The 24,594-nt window shown below is 26.7% G+C and overlaps 2 protein-coding genes across 2 annotated transcripts; both read left to right on the top strand.

Moving 5' to 3' along the window:
• The first annotated feature begins 378 nt into the window (after positions 1–378).
• LOC110625083 (GATA transcription factor 8) lies at positions 379–3,653 on the top strand. The gene is made up of 4 exons (XM_021770608.2): positions 379–486; positions 980–1,048; positions 1,565–1,859; positions 2,453–3,653. Exons 3-4 carry the CDS (start codon positions 1,599–1,601, stop codon positions 3,251–3,253), a joined length of 1,062 nt encoding a protein of 353 aa, XP_021626300.1. The 5' UTR covers positions 379–486; positions 980–1,048; positions 1,565–1,598; the 3' UTR covers positions 3,254–3,653.
• An 11,598-nt stretch (positions 3,654–15,251) lies between these two features.
• Positions 15,252–18,749, top strand: LOC110625310 (auxin response factor 18). Its single transcript, XM_021770925.2, has 4 exons — positions 15,252–15,507; positions 15,610–16,719; positions 17,495–18,387; positions 18,486–18,749. The coding sequence occupies exons 2-4, from the start codon at positions 15,646–15,648 to the stop codon at positions 18,553–18,555; spliced, it is 2,037 nt and encodes a 678-aa protein (XP_021626617.1). The 5' UTR covers positions 15,252–15,507; positions 15,610–15,645; the 3' UTR covers positions 18,556–18,749.
• The last annotated feature ends 5,845 nt before the right edge of the window (positions 18,750–24,594 follow it).

The raw sequence follows: 24,594 nt of genomic DNA, 5'->3' as shown, positions 1-24,594 counted from the left end.
GTAAACACAAAAGCAGAGGTTAAAACTTAAAAGCTGACAAATTTATCCAGGTGTGAGAATATATAGCAACATCAACAGAGTTTCAGTTCTGTTTTCTGTGTCGGTCCTCCAACATTTAAACATCATCAAAAATTAAATAAAAACCCAGAAATTAAAATAAAAAATTAATTAATAATAAGAGAGCGGTGGGAGGAGGAGGAAGAAGAAATGGGTCCCCTGTAGAGAAGAAGAAGAAGAAAAGACTTCAACATCAAGACAGTGTTAGTGTAAAAGACAGCTAGCAATGAAGGGCTACTCTCACCTACCATAATATACCCCTCCCTCACCCTCCCCCTCACCCTCTACCTCTACTTTAGACTCCTCTCTCTCTCTCTCTCTATTCATTTTTCAAAACCCCCTTTCTCTCTCTCTCTCTCTCTCTCTTCCCTTCTACTCTTTCTTTCTTTCTTTCTTCTTCTTCTTCTGCTGCTGCTGCTTCTTTGTGAGGTATATGATTTTTGTATGGCAATCTGTTAGAGTTTTGTTTTGTGTGGTGGGTTTTATGTTGGAGGAATTTTGGGGTTTTGTTTTCTGATTAATGTTCAGCATTTTGAGGGTTTGAGAGTTTTGAGCTCAGGCTTTGTTCTTGCAAATGTTTGAGTTCTGTTTTAAATTTCTGGGTTTCTTATTTGTCTAGTATTGGCATGCATTGTGTCACCACTAATAAGGTTTTAGAGGTTTTTCTGTTTGTTTCCTGAGAAACCTTGGGAAAAGGGAACGCCCAATTTACACCCATATCCATTTTTGAAACTGAAGTATGAAAATGTTTGTGGGGTAGCAAGCAAACAGAATTTTAAAGAGGGAAATGTGTGTGTATGTGTGTGTTTTGTTTTTTTTTTGGCTAATTGGGAGCAGGTTCATTACATTGCATAATTTTACACATTTGGAAGATTTTGTTTGCAGCAATTTCTCATAATTGCATTTGATTTATGACTTGCAGGAATTTGGAGATAATTTTCTTTGGAAAACAGAGGATTTTCCTCTTCATTTCTTGGGAAATTAATAAAAGGTATTGTTCTAAATTCCCTCAAATTTCTCTTCCTCCATTCTTCAGAGGTCAATCCTGAACCAGCTTTTGATATTTTCCCCCCATCAAATTCCTTGTTCAATTTTTTGCATTTTCTTGGGAAGAGAAAAGGAAAGAAAAGAAAAAATGAAAAAGAAAACAATCTTGAACTTTAATCTTTATAAAAGGTAAAGTAGATAATGATTCATTTCTTGGTTCTTGCCCTTTTTGACCCTTAACGATTACTTTAATGGCCAGCTGGCTTGAGCTACAGAATCCGTTTCTGAGAACTTCTGGGAATTACAGAATCGAATTTCCTTCATTTTCAGAATTCTGATTCTAACCGCTGTTTTTGAAATGGGATTTTCTTTATTTTTTAATTTAAAAAAAAAAAAACTAGCATTTGCCACACGGTTCACACTCTGGATTGACACAGTTTCCCAGTAACCAAACAAAATTTACCCACAGAATTGCGAAAACCCCTTTTAAGTACACTCATTTATCTCCAAAATTTTCCAGGAAAATAAAGAAATTGCAGTCTGAAAAAAGAACCATGATTGGACCAGCAAATTTCATGGATGAAATAGACTGCGGCAGCTTCTTCGACCACATCGACGACCTCCTCGACTTCCCCACCGACGATATCGAGGCTTGTCTCTCTGGTCCCGACTGCACCACCACCACTAAAAATAACAACGCGAACGCCAACTCGTTCCCCAGCATTTGGTCGACTCAGTCAGACTCAATTCCGTGTTCCGACTCGGTGTTCTCTAACAATAGCGCCTCTGATCTCTCGGCGGAGTTGTCCGTTCCGGTGAGTTTTAAAAATTTTCATTATTTCTGGTGGTTTGGTTTAATGTGAGCCGTTGGATTTCAATGTGATGACGTATGAGTGTTGATGTGATCTATGTTTTTGTATTTTTGTTTTACAATTGATTGCGTTGCCAGTTGTCAGGCTAGCAGTCTGCGTAATTAAGGTAAAAATAAAAACAAAAATATTTTTACCATGTTCATGATTAAAGGGTATTTTAGTCAATTCGTAGATTATTTTGGGGGCTTTTTGGTCATTTGAAATATTTTGTCGGCGATATGGTGGATTGGCCTTTCTTTAAATTATTGGTTCAGTTATGGAAGTCGCGTGGCCTGTCATGTGATCTCTTAAAAGTGAATTATTCCCATGTGCAAGTTGTTACTATAAATATAATAATATTAATATTCTTTGTCCCAAAAAAAAAAAGAAATTCATGAATTAAGAAAATATAATTATGATTAAAAATTAAAAATTTTATATTATGTGGGCTTTCATTGGGCTGAGAGGTTTTGAATTCGAATGCAGTGGAAGTTAATTGGTTTAATTTTGTTTTGGGAAATGGCAAATCTCTAATTTGAATTTGTTTTTTTTTGCAGTATGAAGATATAGTTCAGCTGGAATGGTTATCAAATTTTGTTGAGGATTCCTTCTCTGGAGGAAGCCTCACAATGAATAAGGAAGAGTCCTCTTCGGCGAATAAGAACTCATCTCACCACCAATTCCAGACCTCCAGCCCAGTTTCTGTCCTAGAAAGCAGCAGCTCCTGCTCAGGCGAGAAGATTGCGCCACGCAGCCCTGAAATCATTGCCTCTTGCAGGCGTGGACGTGCTCGTAGCAAACGTCCTCGTCCTGCTACCTTCACTCCCCGCCCGACTATGCAACTCATCTCCCCCAGCTCCTCTGTCACCGAGTCCCAGCAGCCCTTTGCCACACTTAAGGTCCCCTCGGATTCTGAAAATTATGCTGAGTCGCGACTTTTGATCAAATTACCAAGGCAAGTTCCCTTAGAACATAAGAAGAAGAAGAAAATCAAGATCACAGTTCCATTAGGCCCTGCGGAGATGAACGAAAATTCAACACCACAAGCAGCAGTTAGGAAATGCATGCATTGTGAGATAACTAAAACACCACAATGGAGGGCAGGACCAATGGGGCCTAAAACTCTTTGTAATGCTTGTGGTGTTCGCTACAAGTCAGGCAGACTTTTCCCTGAATATCGACCTGCAGCGAGTCCAACCTTCGTTCCATCTTTGCACTCCAATTCCCATAAGAAAGTCCTGGAGATGAGAGGCAAAGGCATCGACAAACTCCCTATTGCTGGAAATGCTGCGATGATGAGCAACTCGCCGGAGTTGATTCCGAACAATAGCAGCAACCTTGCAATGGATTACATGTGATTCCAGTCGGATTCTCTCCAAGTTCTGCTTCTTTAGTTTCGCTATTTTACGCCATTTGCTTACTGTTGTTTCGCTTCTTTGTTAATTGTTTTTTTTGTACAGGGATGGAATGGGTGGAAATAGGAGCATAGATGACAATATTTTAGCTAGTAAAGGAACTGAGAAAAAAGAGTTAGAGCCAAATGGAAGGTTCAATGATAGTAAAGTTTTAGGCTTTTAGTCATGGGTAGGTTCTTAAGGTTATTAGAAATTAAGGGTATGTGTCTGTCTCTCTATTTTTTTTTTCCTGCATTCTTTTCCTTTTTTTCCCCTTTTTCTTTGATGGGTATTCTTTTTGCAGTTCAATTTGTTAGTAGAAAATTCTGAAAACTTGTAATGCCTTATCTACAATTTTCTTCCATTCCCTGTGTTTCCTTTCCAATTTTAAGATTCCCCATTTGCTGCCATTTGAAGTTCATCTTTTGTGTGTGTATTGCTTATTGCAACGAGGACAATTCCATTAGCATAGATGAAAAATTCAAACAGATTGCACAAAAAAAATTTAAAAAATAAAAAAAAATGACTATCTTTTAAATCTACTGTGATGGATTGGACATTCAATCTCAAGATTTGGTGAATAGGCATTATCTTGATTAGTTGGTAAATTAGCCTGTGAAATCCTGGTGATTGCTTATGGGTTTTATGATTAGTTGGTAGAAAGTATCATCACTGTGGGGCAAATGGGTTGATGAAAACAGAATTTATTCCTAAGGTCAATTGCAAGATTTCAACTTTGATTTGATGGGAATAATAATACCAATAATGATAATAATAAATAAATTTGATGCAAATTATCTTCACAAGTCCAAGAAATCAAAGAGAGTGCCAAGAGAATAAGAGCAGCTGTTATGTGCTGTCACCAAAGAGAGAGATCTTTCCATGAAATGCCATTTTCTTAGGCAAAATTATCAACTCTATTGTTAAAATTAAGCTCTTTAATTTTTCTGCCAAAAAATCCATTAATAATTTTTTTAACAAATACTAAAGAATTAAATTTTGTAAAATATATAAAAAAAATTTTTAATTTGAGTGATTTTGAAATAAAAACGAATCAATTAATTTTATAAAAATTCAGAAACGTAATGATAATGTACAATTTTCCTTCGGTTTCTCATAGAGGCCCAAGCAAAGCCAAGCATTACCCTCCAATTAGCATTGGCTGATTTATATAATTGAAGAAAGAAAATTTTCACTGTACCATGCAGTAATTTGCAACAAGTACTAGAAGAAGTGAAAATTACAAAATGGGAGGAAAGAGATAGACCTATTTTGCAATTTAGCCCAATAGGTTGTTATGAAGTTATAAGGGCATTTGGCAAAACGTCTCCATCTGACCCAACACTACCAAATGCAACGTCATCATTCTTAATAATTTGCATTGCTGGGAATAGAACCAACCATTCTTTTTTTATTTAACTTTCAAATTAATATTTATTATTATTAAGTTGGATTGAACATTTAATCATAAGGTGTGACATTCTTTCAAACACTTGTACTACGTTATGCTTCACAATGAAACTGTTTGATTTCAAGACGGAGACATTAATAGGAAAATAGAGTTTTACACGGGCATTATAGAAGCGAGCAGTATTCGATTCAAATTAAAAAAATCGATCGAATTAAATTAATTTAAAATTTTAATTTAATTTTTTTTTTATTTCGGTTCAGTTCGATTTAATTTTTATTATGCCTATATAAAATGTGCACAAAATTATTAAAATAGGATAATTTCGATTATTTCAGTTTTAATAAAAATAAATTAAAAAAATTAAATTTAATTAATTAGTGATAATAGTATATTATTTTCAATAATAAAGAGAAATTAAATTATATTATATTATAGTTAAAATATTTTAATTAAATTTTAAAATATTAAAAATAAAGCGTAAAAAATAAAATAATTTATTAAAAATTTAAACTGATCAAATCGAACTAAATCAAACTGAATCAGATCAATTCGATTCAATTTTTATGAATAATAAAATTTTAATTTTTAATTTATTCGATTCGATTTAATTTTAAACTAAACTGACCGAATATTCCCCTAAATCATAATCAATATCCAAATAAAATGTGGACAAAATTAAAGCCCACAGGTAGCCCATAGCTTTCCCTCTGAAACCATTTACTTTATGAGTAAGCAAGTTTTGGGCCCATATGCCATAATGAAACCATTCACACTTTCAAACCACTTAATCATTAATCCTCATTTAAATAAATTCATTTATCCAATCTTACCCTTCATTTACAATAAAAGAATTTTTATTTTCAAATAATTTATAAAAATTTATTTATTTTTTATATAAAATAAATCATAGATAGATAATATAGCAAAAGATTATTTACCTTCCTTTCTTTTTAGATTCACTAAATATTAATTCTTTAAGATTCGTGACCATTTAAAAAATTATCAAATTTAAATTCACCAATTTATAAAATATTATTATTTAATTATATGTGCGAAATATTAAATAACCAAAATTATAATTGAATCTTAAAATATCAATAAATCAATTTCTTTTATTAAAAAAAATATCAAAATAATAGTAAAATATATATATTCATATTATTAATTAATTAAAATATCAATAAAAATATCTAATATTTTTTAAAAAATAAAATTAACAAATGTAATTTATTTTTAATAAAATTATATTAAAAATTAAATACTTCTTATATATTTTTGTTAATTTTTTATAAATAAGTGTCGTTTTATGATTGCAACGCTTCATTATATATTTTTTTCCTTATTTATCTTCAATAAGTGAAATATTTTCTAAAATATCTTTTATTTTAAGAAATGTTTTTAATTTCTAAATAAATATTATTTTATGATTTCAATGTTTTATTAAATATTTTCTTTTTATAAATAATTAATCGTGGAAAAACTAGCTTCTTGAATGGTGAATTTGAGTTTTGAAAACTAGTGGAAGTTGGATTTTGGGCCTTTCTGGTCAGAATGGGTTTACCCACAGAAAGTTTTAATTACTTTAAAGGTTCATAAAATCCAGACAAATTTATTATTTTTTTCATAAAAAAATTTTTTAATTAAAAATTTAACAACTAAAATTAATATATTTTTAAAATTAAAATACCCATTAATAAATTTTTTCATAATATAAAAATAAAATAATAATTTTTTCCTAAAATAAAATGGCAGGAGATGCAAAATTAAATATTGGTAATGGCATTAATTAATTATAGAGCAGAGTTCCACTTAATAAGGGTTGACTTGCTAATACCAACTTTGGGTTTACCAAAGAGAAAACATTCATGAAAATGGCACTCTTTTAATATGAAAGCAAAGACACCGCCGGAGCCGGTGCCGGAGCTGGAGCTGTACTTGAGCAACCTCCGCTAACGTGTCCCCATGTGTGGCAATGCCAACATTCAATGTGAAGTGAAACAGTGTTAATGGTGCATTAATTTCAATTAATGTGTCTCTTTTTTAATAATTAAGTGTAATTGTAATTTTTTTAAAAATTTAAATTTTTTTATGCTATTTTACTTAAAATTAAAATTTACATTAATTTAATTTTAAATTAATTTAACTCTTAAATTATTTTTTTAAAATATATTTTCTAATTATTATTTTAGTTAAAAAGTATAAAAAAAAGTTATTTAAAAAAGCATATTGGAAATATAGAATTTAATTAGACATTAAATTAATATAGAGTACGATTACAACTATATTGCTATTTATATTTATATTTTTTTTATTTCAACCATATTATTAATGATGTATTTTTTTTAAACTATTATTTAGAGTAGATTTTTAAAAAATAGTTAAATTAATTCGAAATTGAATTAATATAAAATAATATTTTAAAATTATAAATAAAATTTAAAAAATATATTATAATAATAATATTTTTTTAATATTATAAATTTGAATTTTAGATAAAATGATAAAAAAAAACTTTGAATTTTAAAAAATTTTATAATTAAATTTTAATTTTTTAAATTTTTATCAATTATACATTGAAATTCATTGACGTGATAGTATAACATAGTGATAAAGTAGCAATTATATTAATTTAAATTAATTTAATATTCTTTTCACTAATAATTTTTGTTTATTTTATTTTTTTTACGTATATTAAAAAATATATTTTTTATTAATTTATCAATTATATTCATATTAAAAACACTAAATTTTATTAAATTAAAAAATATTTTAAATATTTATTAAAAAATAAAAATTATATTTAAAATAAAATGAAAAATCTATTTAATTTTAAATAGTATAATATGAAACTACTCCATTTATTTTATAATTATTATCAACTTTTTACGCATATTAAAAAATATTTTTTTATTAATTTATCAATTATACTCATATTAAAAATACTAAATTTTATTAAATTAAGAGATATTTTAAATATTCATTAAAAATAAAAATTAATAAAAAATTATATTTAAAATAAAATAAAATAAAATAAATTTTTAATAGTAATTTATATGTTAATTATAATATATAAATGAAAATAAATAATAATTTTGAGATAATAAAATAGAAAAATGATAATAATTATAAAATGAATAGAGTAATTTCATATTATACTATTTAAAATTAAATAGATTTTTTTATTTTTTTTACTTTTCTGTCATTTTTTTCTCTCCTCTATTTTATTAAAAGTAAAAATTATTTTATTTATATATTTCCAGGTAAACAAAATTAGTGACCATCCTTCTCATACAAATTTTTTATTGATCTGCTTATTAAATATAAATTTATTTAATATAATAAATTTATTACACTAATCTTTAAATTTTTTTATTTAATTTAATGATTTTTTTCTTAAGCTATTATATCATATAATTTAAGTAATTGTAATTCAATTTTTTTTTAATTATATAAATATTAAATATAATACTTGACATTGATATACTTTTCATCATTATATTATGAATTTATATAATGATGAAATTATAATTTCTGTAACATATGAAAATTTATTAATTTATTTTTTTATTTTAAAAAATATATTAAAATATTTTTAAGATTTTTAAAAAATAATTTATTTATTTATTTATTAATTTTAATTATTAAATATTTATTATTTAATTTATATGGTTTGAGAAATTTTTTTAATAATTGTTGATTTGTCAATTTTAAAAAATATATTAAAATATTTTTTAAAATTAAAAAAATTAATTAGTAAATTTTTTAAAATTAAATAATAATTTAATGTTTTTTTTTTTCTCTCAAACACATTGTATCTAAATTCAAAAGTGGATTGGGCCAAATGAAAGGGGTTAAACCGGCCGGAGTCCCAAACCCAGAAAAATACAAAAACCCGCACGCGTTCAAATTTATTATTATTATTTTTTAAAAAAAAGTCACTGACGTTTATTAAAAAAAAAAATTCTTACGTCGGACAAAGCTGAAATAAAAACACTTTTCACTACTACTCTAAGTAACGACACAGATTCTGCTGTGGGGTCCGCTCTCTTCCTTCCCACGCGTCATGTCCCATCACTGACGACTTTTTCACAGCTTCTAATGGGCCCCACTCAGGCCCTCAGTTATTATTATTATTTCTTCTCAGTGATGGAAAAATTCTTCACTCGTTTGTCCTCTAGCTGTCACGCTAGCAAATGCTTGGGCCGGTTAATTTCTTTATTTTTAACCTTTCTGACTCTTTTTTTTACCATAGCCGTATTGTTTGTTGTTTAGCTGAGTTTTTGGTTGGTGCTATTCTGACAGTTACAGGATTGTCAGTGATGAAGGATTCCGATTATTTCAAAGACAGAAAAGGACAATCTAATAGCTTTTGCCTGAGGTTTCAGAATTTCTCCATGGACTTATTTATTAATTAAAAGTAAATTAATTTTAATTCTAAATGTTATCCCTACTTTTAATGTTTAGGACTTAAATTATAATTTTTTACAATTGAAGATATATACTTTCATATTTTTACGTTTAAGTACTCCATAATAATTGACATAAAATATGATGATATGCAACCAATATCAGTTGCTATGGTGGCACCACATTAGCTATGAAAGTGACGTGGCATGTCACGTTGCAACACATCTTTTGTAAGGCTGACATAATGTGACATATCTATGTATCTTATATCATCTACTATATTAGCACTATCAGAGGTGAAGGGAACGATAAGGGGCACGTGCCGTATCGGCGATTGGAAAATATTTTACAGGGAATGAAGGTGTCACAGCGGTGCAGCCGGTGGTGCCGTAGCGGCGCAACCGATGTCCTACCAAAGAGAAATTCCTGACTCCGCCACTGAACACTATAATAATAAATAAAGGTGGCATTAACGTGATATTTTTATTTGAAATTAAAAATTTTATAAAATTTATAAAATTTTATAAATCTACCTCAGGTTTAAAATTATTTGAGTTTTCAATAAACAATTTTTATATAAATTTTTTGTTTAATATTATTGAAGATAACTTGAGAAGGGTTTAATACTATTTATTAAAATGTAAAAAGTTATAATTTGAAAAGGGACCATCAAAATTAATTGCAATAGCCAATAGAAATTATCAAAATTTGTCTGCTTTTAAATTTGTCCCCATCAAAGGCCCATATTAAGAAAAACAACCAGAAGAAACCAGTTGCAAAATTTTGGACAATTTCTCCATGAGAGGCTCCATGTACTATTACCCATTGTTTTCAACATCACATCAATTCCATCCAAAAATCTAATCAAAATAATTGATTTTATATTCACAATTATATTTTGAAAAAAATTACTTTTAAATCCTTTAAATATGTCAAAATTAACACCCATATTTTTATATTTAAAATCTAATATTTTAATCATATATTTTAACTATATCAAATTAAAGATCCTTTCATGAAAAATGAAATCAATTTAATAAAATTAAAATATAAAGACTAAATTATTTATTTTGAGAATTTGAGGGATATAAATATTAATTTTTACATAATTAAAACATTAAAAAACTATATATATATATATATGAGTATATTAGTCATTTTAAAAATAATTAATAAAAAAATAAGATGGAATAAATTTTAATTTAACGGAGAAATTAAATTGTGAAATTGGTCTAAATAAAATTGTATTTCAATTAGTTATTTTATAAAAAAAAGATGTGAGGTATATATATATAGATATATATATATATATATATGAGTATATTAGATAAATTTTAATTTAACGGAGAAATTAAATTGTAAAATTGGTCTAAATAATATATATATATATATATATGAGTATATTAGTCATTTTAAAAATAATTAATAAAAAAATAAGACAGAATAAATTTTAATTTAATGGAGAAATTAAATTGTGAAATTGGTATAAATAAAATTGTATTCTAATTAATTATTTTATAAAAAAAAGATGTGAGGTAATTAGTATTTATGACAATCACTATAATACTCAGTGAACTGAACAAAGAGCGAATAGAAAAAATTATTTATAATTTAAAAATAATTATGTAAAACTGTATATTTTAGTTTTTGCGATTATTAGTTTTTATAATTTAAGAAGATAGAATAAATTATTATATCTCCTCAAAATTTAGTTAGTATCGACTAATTAAAATGAGATTTCGTATCATTGGTGTAATAGAGATTTAATATATAATATCCATTAATGATAACTTTTTATAAAATCTTGGATTGAACGGTGAAATTTAATAAAAAAATATCTATAAAACGGAACATTATGCAATTAAAATATTGTCACATATTCCTATTTTTGAGCGTCAACAAATGAATTATGTGAAGCTATTATATTATATCAATTAAATTTTAAATAATAAGAAGAAATAAATGTACACTTTAAAGAAAAAAGAAATAAATGAGAAATTTAAAATATCTGTACAAACAATTTATCCTATATTTTAATTAAATCATTAATTTAGATAATACTATAAATAGTACGAATATAAATAAAAATAAATAAAATTTGATTTTATTTGAGAAATTTTTTAAAACAAATTTATATTATTAATGGGGTTAGGGTAGAGTAAGTTGGGTGTTGTGAAGACTAAGCAAGAGCTTGAAAAGGTTGGAAATGACCCCAACAAACCTTGTTGAGAGGTCACATAATAATTTAAATAAATAAATAAATAATTGGATGGTGAAGACCAAATTGTTTATGTCCTTATCAATGTTGGTTTCACTTCCTACTGTTTGTAGCTTATATGTCTGGTTAAAGGGTCTCTTTCAAGATTTTTTTTTTTAAAAAAATAGATTCTTAATTATTAATAAAAAAACTAATGAATTTGATTTTTATAAAATATATAAATATTTTAATTAAATATTTACTTGCTGGTTATTCTTGTTAATCCTATTAATTTTATTTATTTGTTTTTTTACAGTAGGAAACTGAAGCATGTGAATTAAAATTTAAATCTGAGTGATAATTATTAAACTAAATCAGATTAAACACAATTAATTTATTAAAAAAATTGTAAATGTGTAGGTAAAATTATAAACTTTTTTCTATCTACAGTAAATATTGTCCGTTTTTTATCAAAGGAATTGAAATATTGTCTTCTGTTTCTGGGTCAAGGAATTTAGTCTTCCCAAAACACATTTATTGGAGTATCTTAGACATAGACTTATAAGACCCTCTCCCTTTTAATCTCTTTTCGATGTGGGATATATTTTATCCACCTACATGAATTCCTTTCCCCATAAAAGCTGAACGTACTCGCTCAGTATACCGTATTCATGAGACCCAGACTTTGATATTTTATTTTTCTTTAATTGATATTTTATTTTTTTATCTAAATAAGATAAAAGAAAAATAATAATAAAAATTATAATTTATTTTCTTGTTATTTTATTTTTCTTCCAAGAAAATTTTAATTGCCTAAGCTTGGATACTAATAATGGAAGATAAAAGTCATGATTTAAAAGATTACTTGAGCTATAAAATGGCATAATTTCTCTTTAAAAACAAGTGGTCTCCGCTCAATTCATTGCTCTTTTTGCCTGATTGGTGCAATGTCTATGTCATAACAATTAATTCTTTGACAAAGATTTAACATAAAAATACTTTTACCATTCCAGTTTAAATTTAAATTTTTTATATACCATTTCATATATGAAATTTACTAATTTGATTAATTTAATTCACCTTAATTAGATTTATGAGAGCAAAACATTTTTTTTTAATTTTAAAGTTGCTCCATACTAAAATCAAAACTTAAGTCCTATAATTAAAAATAAAAAAATTCATATCATTTCTTAGAATTTTAAATTTAAATTTTTATACTAATTAATTAAAAATAAATAAATTAATATTTATTTAGAAAATGAATGAGATTTCAAATAAATTTTCCATCCATAAAATTTCAAATTTCTTCATTTACTTATTTTGAGATATTCACTATTATTGTTCTTTCTCGATTCGTACTCAATTTTTATGCATCATTTAAATTAAAAAAAAATAGTATTTTCATTGTATTTACTTATAATTAAAATTTTTATTTAAAAAAAATAAAAATATGAGTTATTAAGTTTTTTTTTTGGTTGTTGAAAATGTAAGTTATTAACTTCTAATTTAATTGGCTAATAATCTTTTTTTGAAAATTTTAGAATATAAATTATTAGTATTTTTATTTAAGTTTGTCAAATTAACATTTTATTTATTTGTTGAAATTTTGTTTTTGTTTATTTTTTAGAATTTTTTTAAAACGTTCTCATTTTAAATTTATTCTTAATTAAAAAAAAATGGAAAATTACTTTTTAGTCTCTGAGATTTAACGTAATTAACATTTCTGTCCTTCTATTTTGGCGACCCAACACTTAAGTCCATTACTTTCTCTTCCGTCCAAATTCATAGTAATTCCGTCCATTTAAACCGTTTGGTCAAAAAGGCAAAGGTGAGAGATGATAATTTTTTTAAAAAATACACTTCTCTCAATGTGAAATTTTTATTTTTTTTTCTCTTTCATGTTTTCTCCAGTTGCAGAAAGGGTAGGAAGAGAAGAAAAAGAAGTTGTAGAAGGGTAGGAAGAAGAAGAAGAAGAAGAAAAAGAAAGGGTAAGAAAAAGAAGAAAGAAGAAGAAAAAGAAAAGTTGCAGAAAGGGTAGGAAGAAGAAGAAGAAGAAGAAAAAGAAGAAGAAGAAGAAGAAGAAGTTGCAGAAAGGGTAGGAAGAAGAAGAAGAAGAAGAAGAAGAAGAAGAAGAAGAAGAAGAAGAAGAAGAAGAAGAAGAAGAAGAAGAAGAAGAAGAAGAAGAAGAAGAAGAAGAGGCATTTGGGTTTGGGTTTAGTGAGGGTTAATTTTGTCAATTCACGTGTTCCAAACGGCTATTTTGGACGGAAGGACTATGAATTTGGATAGAAAATAAAGTGAGGGACTTAAGTGTTGGGTCGCCAAAATAGAGGGACAGAAGTGTTAATTACGTTAAACCTCAAAGACTAAAAAATAATTATTCCTTAAAAAAAAATAAAATTTTAGAAATAATTGCTCTTCCTACCTCTATTGGTCTGTCATTAAATTAATAAATTTAGATATTTTGAACCTTATAGTTTTAAATTTATGGTATGGTTTTAAATTTATATTGTATATATGAAAATTTTAGTTGTTATATTATGCAGACTAATTAGTTTGTATTTTAATTTTAAAATATATATAAAAATATTTTTAAATTTTTAAAAAATTTATTAATTAATTATTTTATTAATTTTAATCGTTAAATTTTTTATTATTTAATTTTTATTATATAAAAAATTATTGGCTAATTTCTCAATTTTATAAAAATAAAGAAAATTGATAGAGTAGTTAATTATAAAATTTTTAAAAATATTTTAATTTATTTTTTTAGATTAATTACTAAATTTTCTTATATTTTAATAATAAGTTTTATATATAAAGTATGACTTTTTTATTTTTTTGTTTTCAATATTTACTATGGAATCATAATTAAACATTTTCCAGAAGAAATTGAATTTCATCTTAAAGTCTAACAATTAGTTTTATTTGAAAATTAGCATTGTAGAATTAATATCGTGATATAATTAGACCGACCGAGATGGTGATAAATTGCCGGATGATTTGGCTTTTCATGCAACTCATATAATCATCATTATTAATTTGTCATTAATCCAAACGTCACCGTCTTAATCACCAACTAAATTCCCTTAAACTTAATTTATAACATTGGTTCATTGTCCAAGTCATGACAAAATTAACGACCATGTCCCCACTAAAGACTAAGACCCAAAAGCTTAATTAATTAATTAATTAATTAATTAGGATTAATTAACCCTAATCTTTGAAGGGTAAATGAGTCATTTCAATATATGTGTCGTTTTCTTATCCCTACAATTACTGTGATCAAATCGTGTCCATCCGACCAAAAAATCGCACACTCAACAACCAGTGACAAGAAAGGGTGTTGATGTTGACCAAGTACCATGGTTAATTTACTTAACCCCCCTAAAGCAACTGTGCTGCAGTTGGATGTTTAGGCCGATTCGATTCGAACATTGAACCAAATCAGATAAATTTGAAACCTAAAAGATTAAATGATCTCATTTTTTTAATCCAAATCGGAATCATATATTAGGGGCTATTTTTATCTCTATTTCAACTATTTCACCAGTTTAAATTATTGATTTTTTGTGAAAATCGGTCCGATTTAATTTTTTTTATTTTTTAAAAATATATTATTCATAAATATAATTTTTATAAATTTATATATTTTAATGTATAAACTATTAATATTGTTATTTTCAATAATTCTCTATTTAATATAAAAAAATCTAAATACATTTTTATAAAATTATATGTAATTTTATTTTTTAAAAATATTTTTCAATTAAAAAATAAAAATTTATAGAAAAATATCGAATTAAAATTTTAAAATCCTTTTATTGTAAGAGGGTAAGTGTGAGTAGCTAAAAGAATAAAAAAACTAAGAGTGGAAAATGAATTATTGAAAAATTAGGAAAAAGAGAGAATAAATGAGATCATTGATTGGATCAAATTCACCTGAGTATTTGGCAGTGGTGGGTGGACTTGTGACCCATAGCCATGGAAGAATAACACATCCACACTCCTCCCTCTTCAAAAACCTACCCCTTTCCTCTTCCTTCAACCTCTTTTCTCATCTCTCACTTTCTCTGTCTTTCCATTTTCCCCTTTCCTTTCCCTCTCCTGTTTCTTCCTCTTAGCTTTTTTGCTTGCCTCCAAGGATTTTCAATTTCCAAACTTTCTTGGGTTCTTCTACGAGGTCTTAAAGCTTAACCAAAGGTGCCTATTTTGTTCCTGGGTTTTCTCCTAGATTTTTGTTTTTGAAGAATTATTACTCAATCTGAAATTTTGTTTTGTGGGTTTTAATTTATTTGTTTGCAGGTATTCTTCTAATTCCATAATTTGTAAATTAGGCAAATGATTAGAGACTTTGGAGTTATGAAATCACAAAGAGTTGCAGAGAAATGCTTAGATTCACAATTATGGCATGCTTGTGCTGGTGGAATGGTTCAAGTGCCTCCTGTGAACTCGAAAGTGTTCTATTTTCCTCAGGGGCATGCCGAACACGCCCAAGGAAATGTAGATTTTGCTAATTGCAAGATTCCTGCAATGATCGCTTGCAAGGTATCTGCCATTAAGTACTTGGCAGATCCTGAAACTGATGAAGTTTTTGCTAAAATTAGATTAATCCCTTTGAGTGATAGAGATGTGGAGTTCATGGAGGATGGCAGTGATGATGTTTTGTTTGATGGAACTCCTCAACAAGAGAAGCCTGCTTCTTTTGCCAAGACATTGACACAATCTGATGCTAATAATGGTGGTGGGTTCTCTGTGCCTCGTTATTGTGCTGAAACTATATTTCCAAGGTTGGATTACAGTGCTGAGCCTCCTGTGCAGACTATTATTGCCAAGGATGTTCATGGTGAGACTTGGAAGTTTAGGCATATCTATAGAGGGACTCCCCGTCGCCATTTGTTGACTACTGGGTGGAGTAATTTTGTGAACCAGAAGAAACTTGTAGCTGGGGATTCTATTGTGTTTCTAAGGGCAGAAAATGGGGATCTCTGTGTGGGAATCCGGCGTGCCAAGAGAGGAGTTGGTGGTGGAAATGAGTGTCCATCTGGGTGGAATTCATTTGGTGGGTATTCTGGATTTCTGAGGGAAGATGAGAGTAAATTGATGAGGAGGAATGTTAATGGTGATATGAAGGGGAAATTGAGGCCTGAGTCTGTTATTCAGGCTGCAACTCTTGCTGCTAATGGGCAGCCTTTTGAGGTTGTTTACTATCCAAGAGCAAGTACTCCAGAATTTTGTGTTAGGGCGTCTGCTGTGAGGGCTTCAATGCAGATTCAATGGTGTTTAGGGATGAGATTCAAAATGGCTTTTGAAACAGAGGATTCATCTAGGATTAGCTGGTTCATGGGAACTATATCTTCTGTGCAGGTTGCTGATCGCATCCGGTGGCCTAGTTCTCCATGGAGACTCCTACAGGTAATTTATATCCTCTGATTTAGCATTGAGAGATTCTAATATTTGCAGATCTTTTATTTCTTGGATCTCCTTGCTTTTTAACATCTTCCTCACTCAATATATTTTGTCTAGGAGAACTGCATATTTCTGTATAATGGACAAATCCATTACTCCTTGATGTTGTTTTGATCTGCATTTTCATCAGAAAACATGAATACTGCTCATTGTTTCAAAAATGTTAAGTTTCCTGAAATTTTTTATTAGTGTGTTTCTTTGGTAATACATGCTAAGATGTTCTTTTGATGAAATCTTTGTGCTCATGAAAACCTAGCACTGTTACTCAACTTCAGCACAATTTTTATTTTTAGGGTGGATTGTTGACGTGAATGTCCATATCGTTCATATGACTTCTCAAACAGTACCAGTTCTTGATAATTATTGTCATTGCACAGCTGTTTATATTGAAGCATCTTAATAACTGATCACAAGTATGCAGCCTGAGAATGGTTCAAGAATCTAACCATCATTAGAGAGATGTGCTTCCAAGGATATTGCCATCAAATGCATGATTCAGATTTTTGTTGAATTTTTTTGTCAGATCACTGAATTGTATAAATTATGAGAATATTGACTTGCAGCACTGGACTTGACATACAATATTTGCCCTGTCGAGTTGAGCTGATCATTTTCATGATTAATGAATCCTCCACTCCAATGTTTTGCAATTTTTAAGTTACTTGATTCTGAAAGTAATTTTCTTTCTAAACATCATTTTGTAATAAATTTTGCCTTTCAGGTTGCATGGGATGAGCCAGATTTACTCCAGAATGTGAAACGAGTTAGTCCATGGCTGGTTGAATTGGTATCGAACATGCCCTCTGTTCATCTCTCACCCTTCGCACCTCCAATGAAAAAGTTGAGACTTCCACAATCCCCCGACTTTTCCTTAATTGGCCAGCTTCCACTGCCATCACTTACCGGCAATCCTCTCGGTTCAAACATTCCCTTATGCAGTGTCTCAGATAACATTCCTGCAGGCATACAGGGAGCCAGGCATGCTCAATTTGAACTATCTTCAGCAGATTTCCACTTCCAAAAGCTGCAGTCAACTCTTTTTCCAGCTGGTATTAAGCATCTTGATCATGCTGCACCAACTTCTAGAATCCCTAATCGCAACTTCATGGGCATTGCTGAAAACAAAGAGAAAATTTCTTGCTTGTTAACAATGGGGAATCCCACACTGAGCTTGAAGGGAAACAGTGAAACTAAGGTACCACACATAATGTTGTTCGGTCAACTCATTCTCCCTGACCAGCAGAGTTCTCAAAGCTGCTCTGGTGATACAAATGGAAATAGTTCATCCGATGGAAATCCTGAGAAGATGGCAAATCTTTCTGATGGTTCTGTATTTCATCAGACTGGTCTGCTGGAAAATTCTTCAGATGAAGGGTCTCCCCGGTACAAAGATCACCAGAAAACTGATCTTAGCTTGGATACTGGTCATTGCAAGGTGTTCATGGAATCAGAAGATGTGGGTCGAACGCTTGACCTCTCAGTACTCGGTTCATATGAAGAGCTGTATAAAAAGTTGGCGAACATGTTCAGCATTGAGAATTCAGATACGCTGAGCAGCGTGCTTTACCGGGATGCAGCAGGTGCCGTAAAACACACAGGAGATGAGCCCTTTAGGTAATTTCTTGTAAATTTTCATTTTAGTCCTTAACTTTTTGGGTTGTTTCTTTGTTATAAGCGTGGCTAAGACATCTTATTTCTAATTGTTATGGCAGTGAGTTTTTGAAGACAGCAAGGAGGTTAACCATTCTTACAGATTCAAGCAGCGACAACATAGGAAGATAGAGAATGAGCAACTTTAAGTTAAAAATGTACAGTTTGTGAACCCTTTCTTTTAGTTGTAACTTTGAACTTATTTTGTTTATTGGGAGCTGTGGGAGAAGCCCACTTCATCCAATTTTGGAATATTGTAGTTCACATCCTTAGCAGAACTCTTTAACTTGCTTTCTTATGAAATAAGTTTTATATCAATTGGTGAAGCTTGATTTCACTGCGCAAAGCTTTTATGAATCATTTTCTTCTTGCTTATAAAATTACACAAGCTAGAAACATGGACCCTTTGTTGAAAAGATTTCCAAACTTGTATTGTAAATCCCTTCAGATGTCTGCCTTGTGTCTACAAGCATCTGTGGTGACATTTTATTTCCAAGCATTGAAAATTTGAGAAAAAGCAACTATGTATTATCATCATCAAGATTAAGGGCTTGCAAGTTTTACTTGAAGCAGACAAAGATTCATAAGTCATGGAATGGCATGATAGCCATACCTTGCCCTGTTTTTTTCTTTTTTATGAAATGGAGGTTAAGGGTTGGAGGAGTAAAATCTGAAATATTTCAGATTTATTCAGATATACTTACTGAAAAATTTCAGATTTATTCAGATATACTTACTATCAGACTCAGTCTATTTTAGATGTATTTAACACCAGACTAAATTTATAAGTGTCATACACTGTCTTGTCTTATTTATGTTATATAATTTATATTTTTTAATTTTTAAATATACTATTAACTTGTAATATCTCTATTTTTTTTTAATAAAATATCTCTAATATTTTTAATTACTACCTTTGTCTTTGCTGTATTTTCTTGGGATGCCAAGAAATGGAACGTTACTTTACGTAAGAAATATGTAATTTATCTATTATTCAATTAAAATATAAAATATTAATTTTTTAAGTTAAAAAAAAAAAAAAAACATAAAGTCAACAAACACATAAAGGTGACATGAGGCTTTGAATGAAGATGAGAAACAGCGGCGATTAAAACTCCCAGATGAGGAAAAGGCAACCCACGTACATAACAGACAAGACACATTCTTCATATCTACCCGCACGTGATGTGCCGATTTTTTTATTTAGCGTTTTACTTCGTCATAATTAAATTTTAGGTATAATTTCAATTGAATTTTTATATTTTTATTAAAAAATTAAATAAATTTAATTTTAAATTTTAAATTAATCATTTCTATATATTATTATTTAATAGCTAAATAAGTCATCATTTAATAAAAAAATTATTTTTAATAATAAAATATTTTTTATATGATAAAATTTATTTTTATAATCTTAAAAATTATTTATTATATTATATATTTTTAAAATTTGTTATGATAATTAATATATTATATTTTTTATTTTTTAAATTATAAAAATAATATATTATTAAAAAATATTTTATTATTAAAAAATAATATTATTTTATATTAAAATCTATTTAACGCTTAATAAAAATATATGGGCTTAATTGATCTAAAATTTTATATTAGATTTATTTAGCCTTTGAACAAAAATAAAAAAATTTAATTGAACTTATTTCCATTAAATTTTAAATAATTTATAATATAGTCCATAATATTTAACTAAATCTACAATTTAATTCTTACATTTTTAATAATAAATAATTTAATTTTTAAATTTTAATTCTATTAATAAAATAATCATTCTATTAATTATCAGTTAGTAAATTGAAAAAGTCAACTTAAAGTAATGGGAATAAATTATTATAAATATTAAAACTATTAGAACTAAATTATTATAATTTATTAAAATTAAAGGGATTAAATTAATAAAAAAAATTAAGTTATTATAATTTAATAGTGAATTTTAATAGAGCTATTCTATGAGAATGATTATTTTATTAATAAAATGAAACCTTAAAAACTCAATAATTTATAATTAAAATGATAAAAGTTAAATTGTGAGTTTTATGAAATCTCAAAAATTATATTATAATTACCCTTAAATTTTTATAATAAATGACAAAAAGTATTTTAGCGCATTTAATATAACTTTTTAGAAAATCTTAGGTTCAAATAAACCTTTTAACTATCAAAATAAATAAAATAAAACATTTAAATTTGAATGGTAGATCATAGAGGTGAGGAGTATTCGGTTCAAACTGACCGAATCGAATCGATTTAAAATTTTGGTTTGATTTTTTATACATTTTGATTCGGTTTAGTTTTTAATTTCAAAAATTTTGATTATTTCGGTTCGGTTCGATTTTAATCAGAAAAAAACTGAAAAAATCGAATCGAACCGATTAGTAATAATAATATATTTTTTCAATAATATAGAGAAATTAAATCATATTAAAATTAAAATATTTTAATTAAATTTTAAAATATTAAAAATAAAGTGTAAAAAATAAAAAAATTATTAAAAATGAAACCGATCAAATCGAACTGAATCGAACTGAATCAGATCGGTTCGGTTCGATTTGGTTTCTGACTAAAATCAGTTCGGTTCGATTTTCATAAACACTAAAATTTCAATTTTTATTTATTCAGTTCAGCTCGATTTTGAACTGAACTGACCGAATACTCACCCCTAATAAATCAATTACGCTCGTAGAGTACATAAGTCTTTAAAAAAAATATATATATATAAGTCATTCAAATTTTTTAAACAATTAAATAAAAAGTAAATTATCAATTTGTGATATACCATAATCCCATTATAATATTACATATATCGAGTATATAAAATAATTAATAAAAATCTCATGCATTAGAAAAATTTTCCTAAAAGGTTTTTATCTAGATGTAAATTGAAGCAAATTCTATTACTTCATTTATCTCAAAAAGTTAAAATGATTTATTTATTTCATTTTAAAATTTGAAGGCTATTTATAATCTTACGCCATATTTGAGCTATTTTAAAAAAATTTAAATTTTATTTTAATAATTAAAAGTTTTATTTAAAAAAAATTAAGAGATTATTTTAGTATTCACTAATATTTTTAAAATAAATATTTTATCAAATATATTAAAATATGAATTTAAAGAGACCGCGTTCCATCGCACGAACGAAAGAAATGCACATGTGTCAACTCCTAAATAATTATTAAACTTTTCTATTAAAATAATTAATTAATAAATTTTTTTATATTACCAAGTAGTGGTGCAAGATCCAAGAGTTACGTTTATTTGCACGTGTCAATTTCCATAACCAGTTATTTATCAGCTTTATATTAAACAAAATTTTAATCGATCCCGAGAAATTTTTTCAGAGATAAAATTAGGGCTTCAATTAGTCAACCCTATCCAACCATTATTATTATTTTTACCTGTCTCATCTCATAACTTTTATTTATTTTTTTAATTATTTTAAAATTAAATTTAATTTTTTCTATAAGGGTACTTTAATAATAAAATATACTCTAAGCCTCTGTTTGGATAGGAGGAAAGTAAAGGAAAAGGAAAATAATGGGTGGATTTTCTTTGTTTGGGAAAGAAAAGGGAATAAAAGGAGAAAAGAAAATAATATAAACTTATTTTTCTTTGTTTATTTTTTTCACCAAATTAAATTCAAAATAAAAAAAAATAAAAATATTTCCTTTCTTTTATTTTTCTTGCTCTCATCACAAAATATCCAAACATAGTACAAATTTATATTGGGAACATGTGATAACAGACCAAAAAGCATTGAATTTAACAAGTGATTGATGGGTTATTTTCGTGGGACGAGAGAATTACATTGATTTTTTATTATTTATATTGAAATATAATAAATTTATAAAAAATTTTGATATATTAAATTTAATTTATTTAAAAAAAATTAATTTAAAAAAATAAATATTTAAAAATAAAAGATATATTATTTTTATTTTAAATAGATATAAAATTCAACCGATATAGATTTATATTTTTTATTGTGAGTGCATAAATATTTATTCTTATTATTAACAATTATTATCATATTCATGAAAAAAAATTATTAATATTTTTGTAACATTTACAATTTGAATTTTACATAATTTTTTACCATTAAAAATATAAAAATTATTTTTTTAATAAAAATAACATAATAAATTTTTAATATTAATTATAAATGTATTAAGTATTAATAGTGAATATTAAATTAAAATAATTTTTATAAAGTGCAATTATTAATTTAAAATAATAAATAAACTTAAAATTAAAATAAAAAATATAAAAAATTTTCAAGAGCTAATTAAGTAATTTTAGTGTAAATAACCTAATCATTTCTTGCAAAATTCTAGCCAATTTTTGACAAAATTTACTTTTAATTCAAAATCAATTATACAAGAATTCAAGAGACTATTGATTTTGCCAAATACAAATTTTTTTTTAAAAAAAATTCATTTCTTTTGAATACCATCAAAATTTGGCATTTCAAACAAAAACATATAAAAATATCATTAAAATTCAGTAGGTGAAAAAACATATCATAAAATATAATAGAAATAAGTTTAAATAAATCTCTATATTTTTTACGGGCTAAATAAATATATACGAGTAAATCTGATATTAGATTTTACATCTCCAATCCCCATTTTAAAAAAAAAAATCTCAAAACTATTTAATCCACTTTCCAAATTTTCAATATGCTGCAATGACTGCATGATAATGTTTTTTTTTTTTTAAAAAAAAATCTTAAAACATTTTAATACAAATTCATTAATATTTAATTTATCATATTATTTAATTGATTATAATAAATTAAATTAAAACAAACTTTTCAAATCAAATCAAATTTATTAGAAAGATTAAAAAACATAAATATGCATGATAACAAATAAAAAGGCAAATAAAAATTGTGATATAAATTTCAATGCGTGCATCTAAATAATTAAAAAAAATATCTATATTAATTCAGTAGTTTCAATTTAAGTGTAATATATCAGGGAATAAAAAAATATCAAGAAATTAAGTTTCTTTGTTTTTTTAGCTTCTTAATTTTTGAATAAATCAAAAAAATTTAGCAAAATTTTATTTTTTTTACGAAAAATAGATGTTGATTGAAATTTATGATTTAATTAGGATAACAAAATAAAAATAAGTTAAATTAAAAGTTGAAAGTAAAATTGAATATTTAGTATTTATGAGACTATACTACACTATATAAAAGTCTTTCTCTATAATATAAATAAGAGGCCTTCTTCACAATTAGGTTAAAATTCTTCACCACAATAGATATAAAGCCTTCTCTATAATTAAGTAAATCCAAAAGCCACGTAATAAACCAATCATATTGCTATTTATAGTGTTAGACGGTTAAATTTTAATTTAATTAAAAAATTTATTTAATTTAAAAATTTATTTAATTTATGAATAATAAATAAATATATTTATCCTATTTAAATTTCTATCTATTGAGAATAACTCTCCCACTTTAATTAAAAAAAATAAGTTATGAATTACAAATCTAATAAAAAAGGTAAAGTATATTTATGCATTTTTATGATTTACCACTTATATTCTTGAGGTTAAGAGGTTAAGAGAAACTTTATATAAATAAAGATTTATGGTTTTCATTGTTATACATAAAATTGTAATTTTCTTTTTTTTTTTTGGTTTTTAGAGCTCTCATTCATCATTCTAATATGCTAAGAGTTTCCTTTCTTGACCAGAGAGTAAGTCTCTCCCTCCTCATATCCGAGTAAGATATACCGTTAACGTGTCTGTTTTTTTTATAAAAAATATATATTTTTAGATAGAGTTTTCTTTGATTCGAGTGAATTTGATTCTGCACAAATAGATAGTAGCTATTTTATATATTTTTACTTATGTGATTGTATTTTCATTTGCATTTGGTTTTAAAGGTATCGTTCTTGGAGAGAGGAAATATGTTATATTAATATAGGTATCTCAATGATCATAGAGTCGAAACATGATAATTGATTTTTAATAACAAATAATGCCAATGAGCACTACCTTCATTCCCTCTAATTTCTACCTTCGATGGTGATTATTGAAAGATGAGTTATCAGTCTTTGAACTAATTAGGTATTTTTTTTCGTCTCTTGCGAAAGTTTTCTTTTGAAAATCGTTGACCAATAATGCCAATGAGTACTACCT

The sequence above is a fragment of the Manihot esculenta genome, chromosome 10 (genome assembly GCF_001659605.2).
Source record: "Manihot esculenta cultivar AM560-2 chromosome 10, M.esculenta_v8, whole genome shotgun sequence".
NCBI lineage: Eukaryota > Viridiplantae > Streptophyta > Magnoliopsida > Malpighiales > Euphorbiaceae > Manihot > Manihot esculenta.
This window is presented reverse-complemented; position numbering and strand designations above follow the sequence as displayed.

Coding starts and splice junctions, on each gene's coding strand:
- LOC110625083 (XM_021770608.2), top strand. CDS start 1,599: ATGATTGGACCAGCAAATTTCATGGATGAAATAGACTGCGGCAGCTTC. Junction 1,860..2,452: donor CGGCGGAGTTGTCCGTTCCG/GTGAGTTTTAAA, acceptor TTTTTTTTGCAG/TATGAAGATATAGTTCAGCT.
- LOC110625310 (XM_021770925.2), top strand. CDS start 15,646: ATGATTAGAGACTTTGGAGTTATGAAATCACAAAGAGTTGCAGAGAAA. Junction 16,720..17,494: donor CTCCATGGAGACTCCTACAG/GTAATTTATATC, acceptor TTTGCCTTTCAG/GTTGCATGGGATGAGCCAGA. Junction 18,388..18,485: donor ACAGGAGATGAGCCCTTTAG/GTAATTTCTTGT, acceptor TTGTTATGGCAG/TGAGTTTTTGAAGACAGCAA.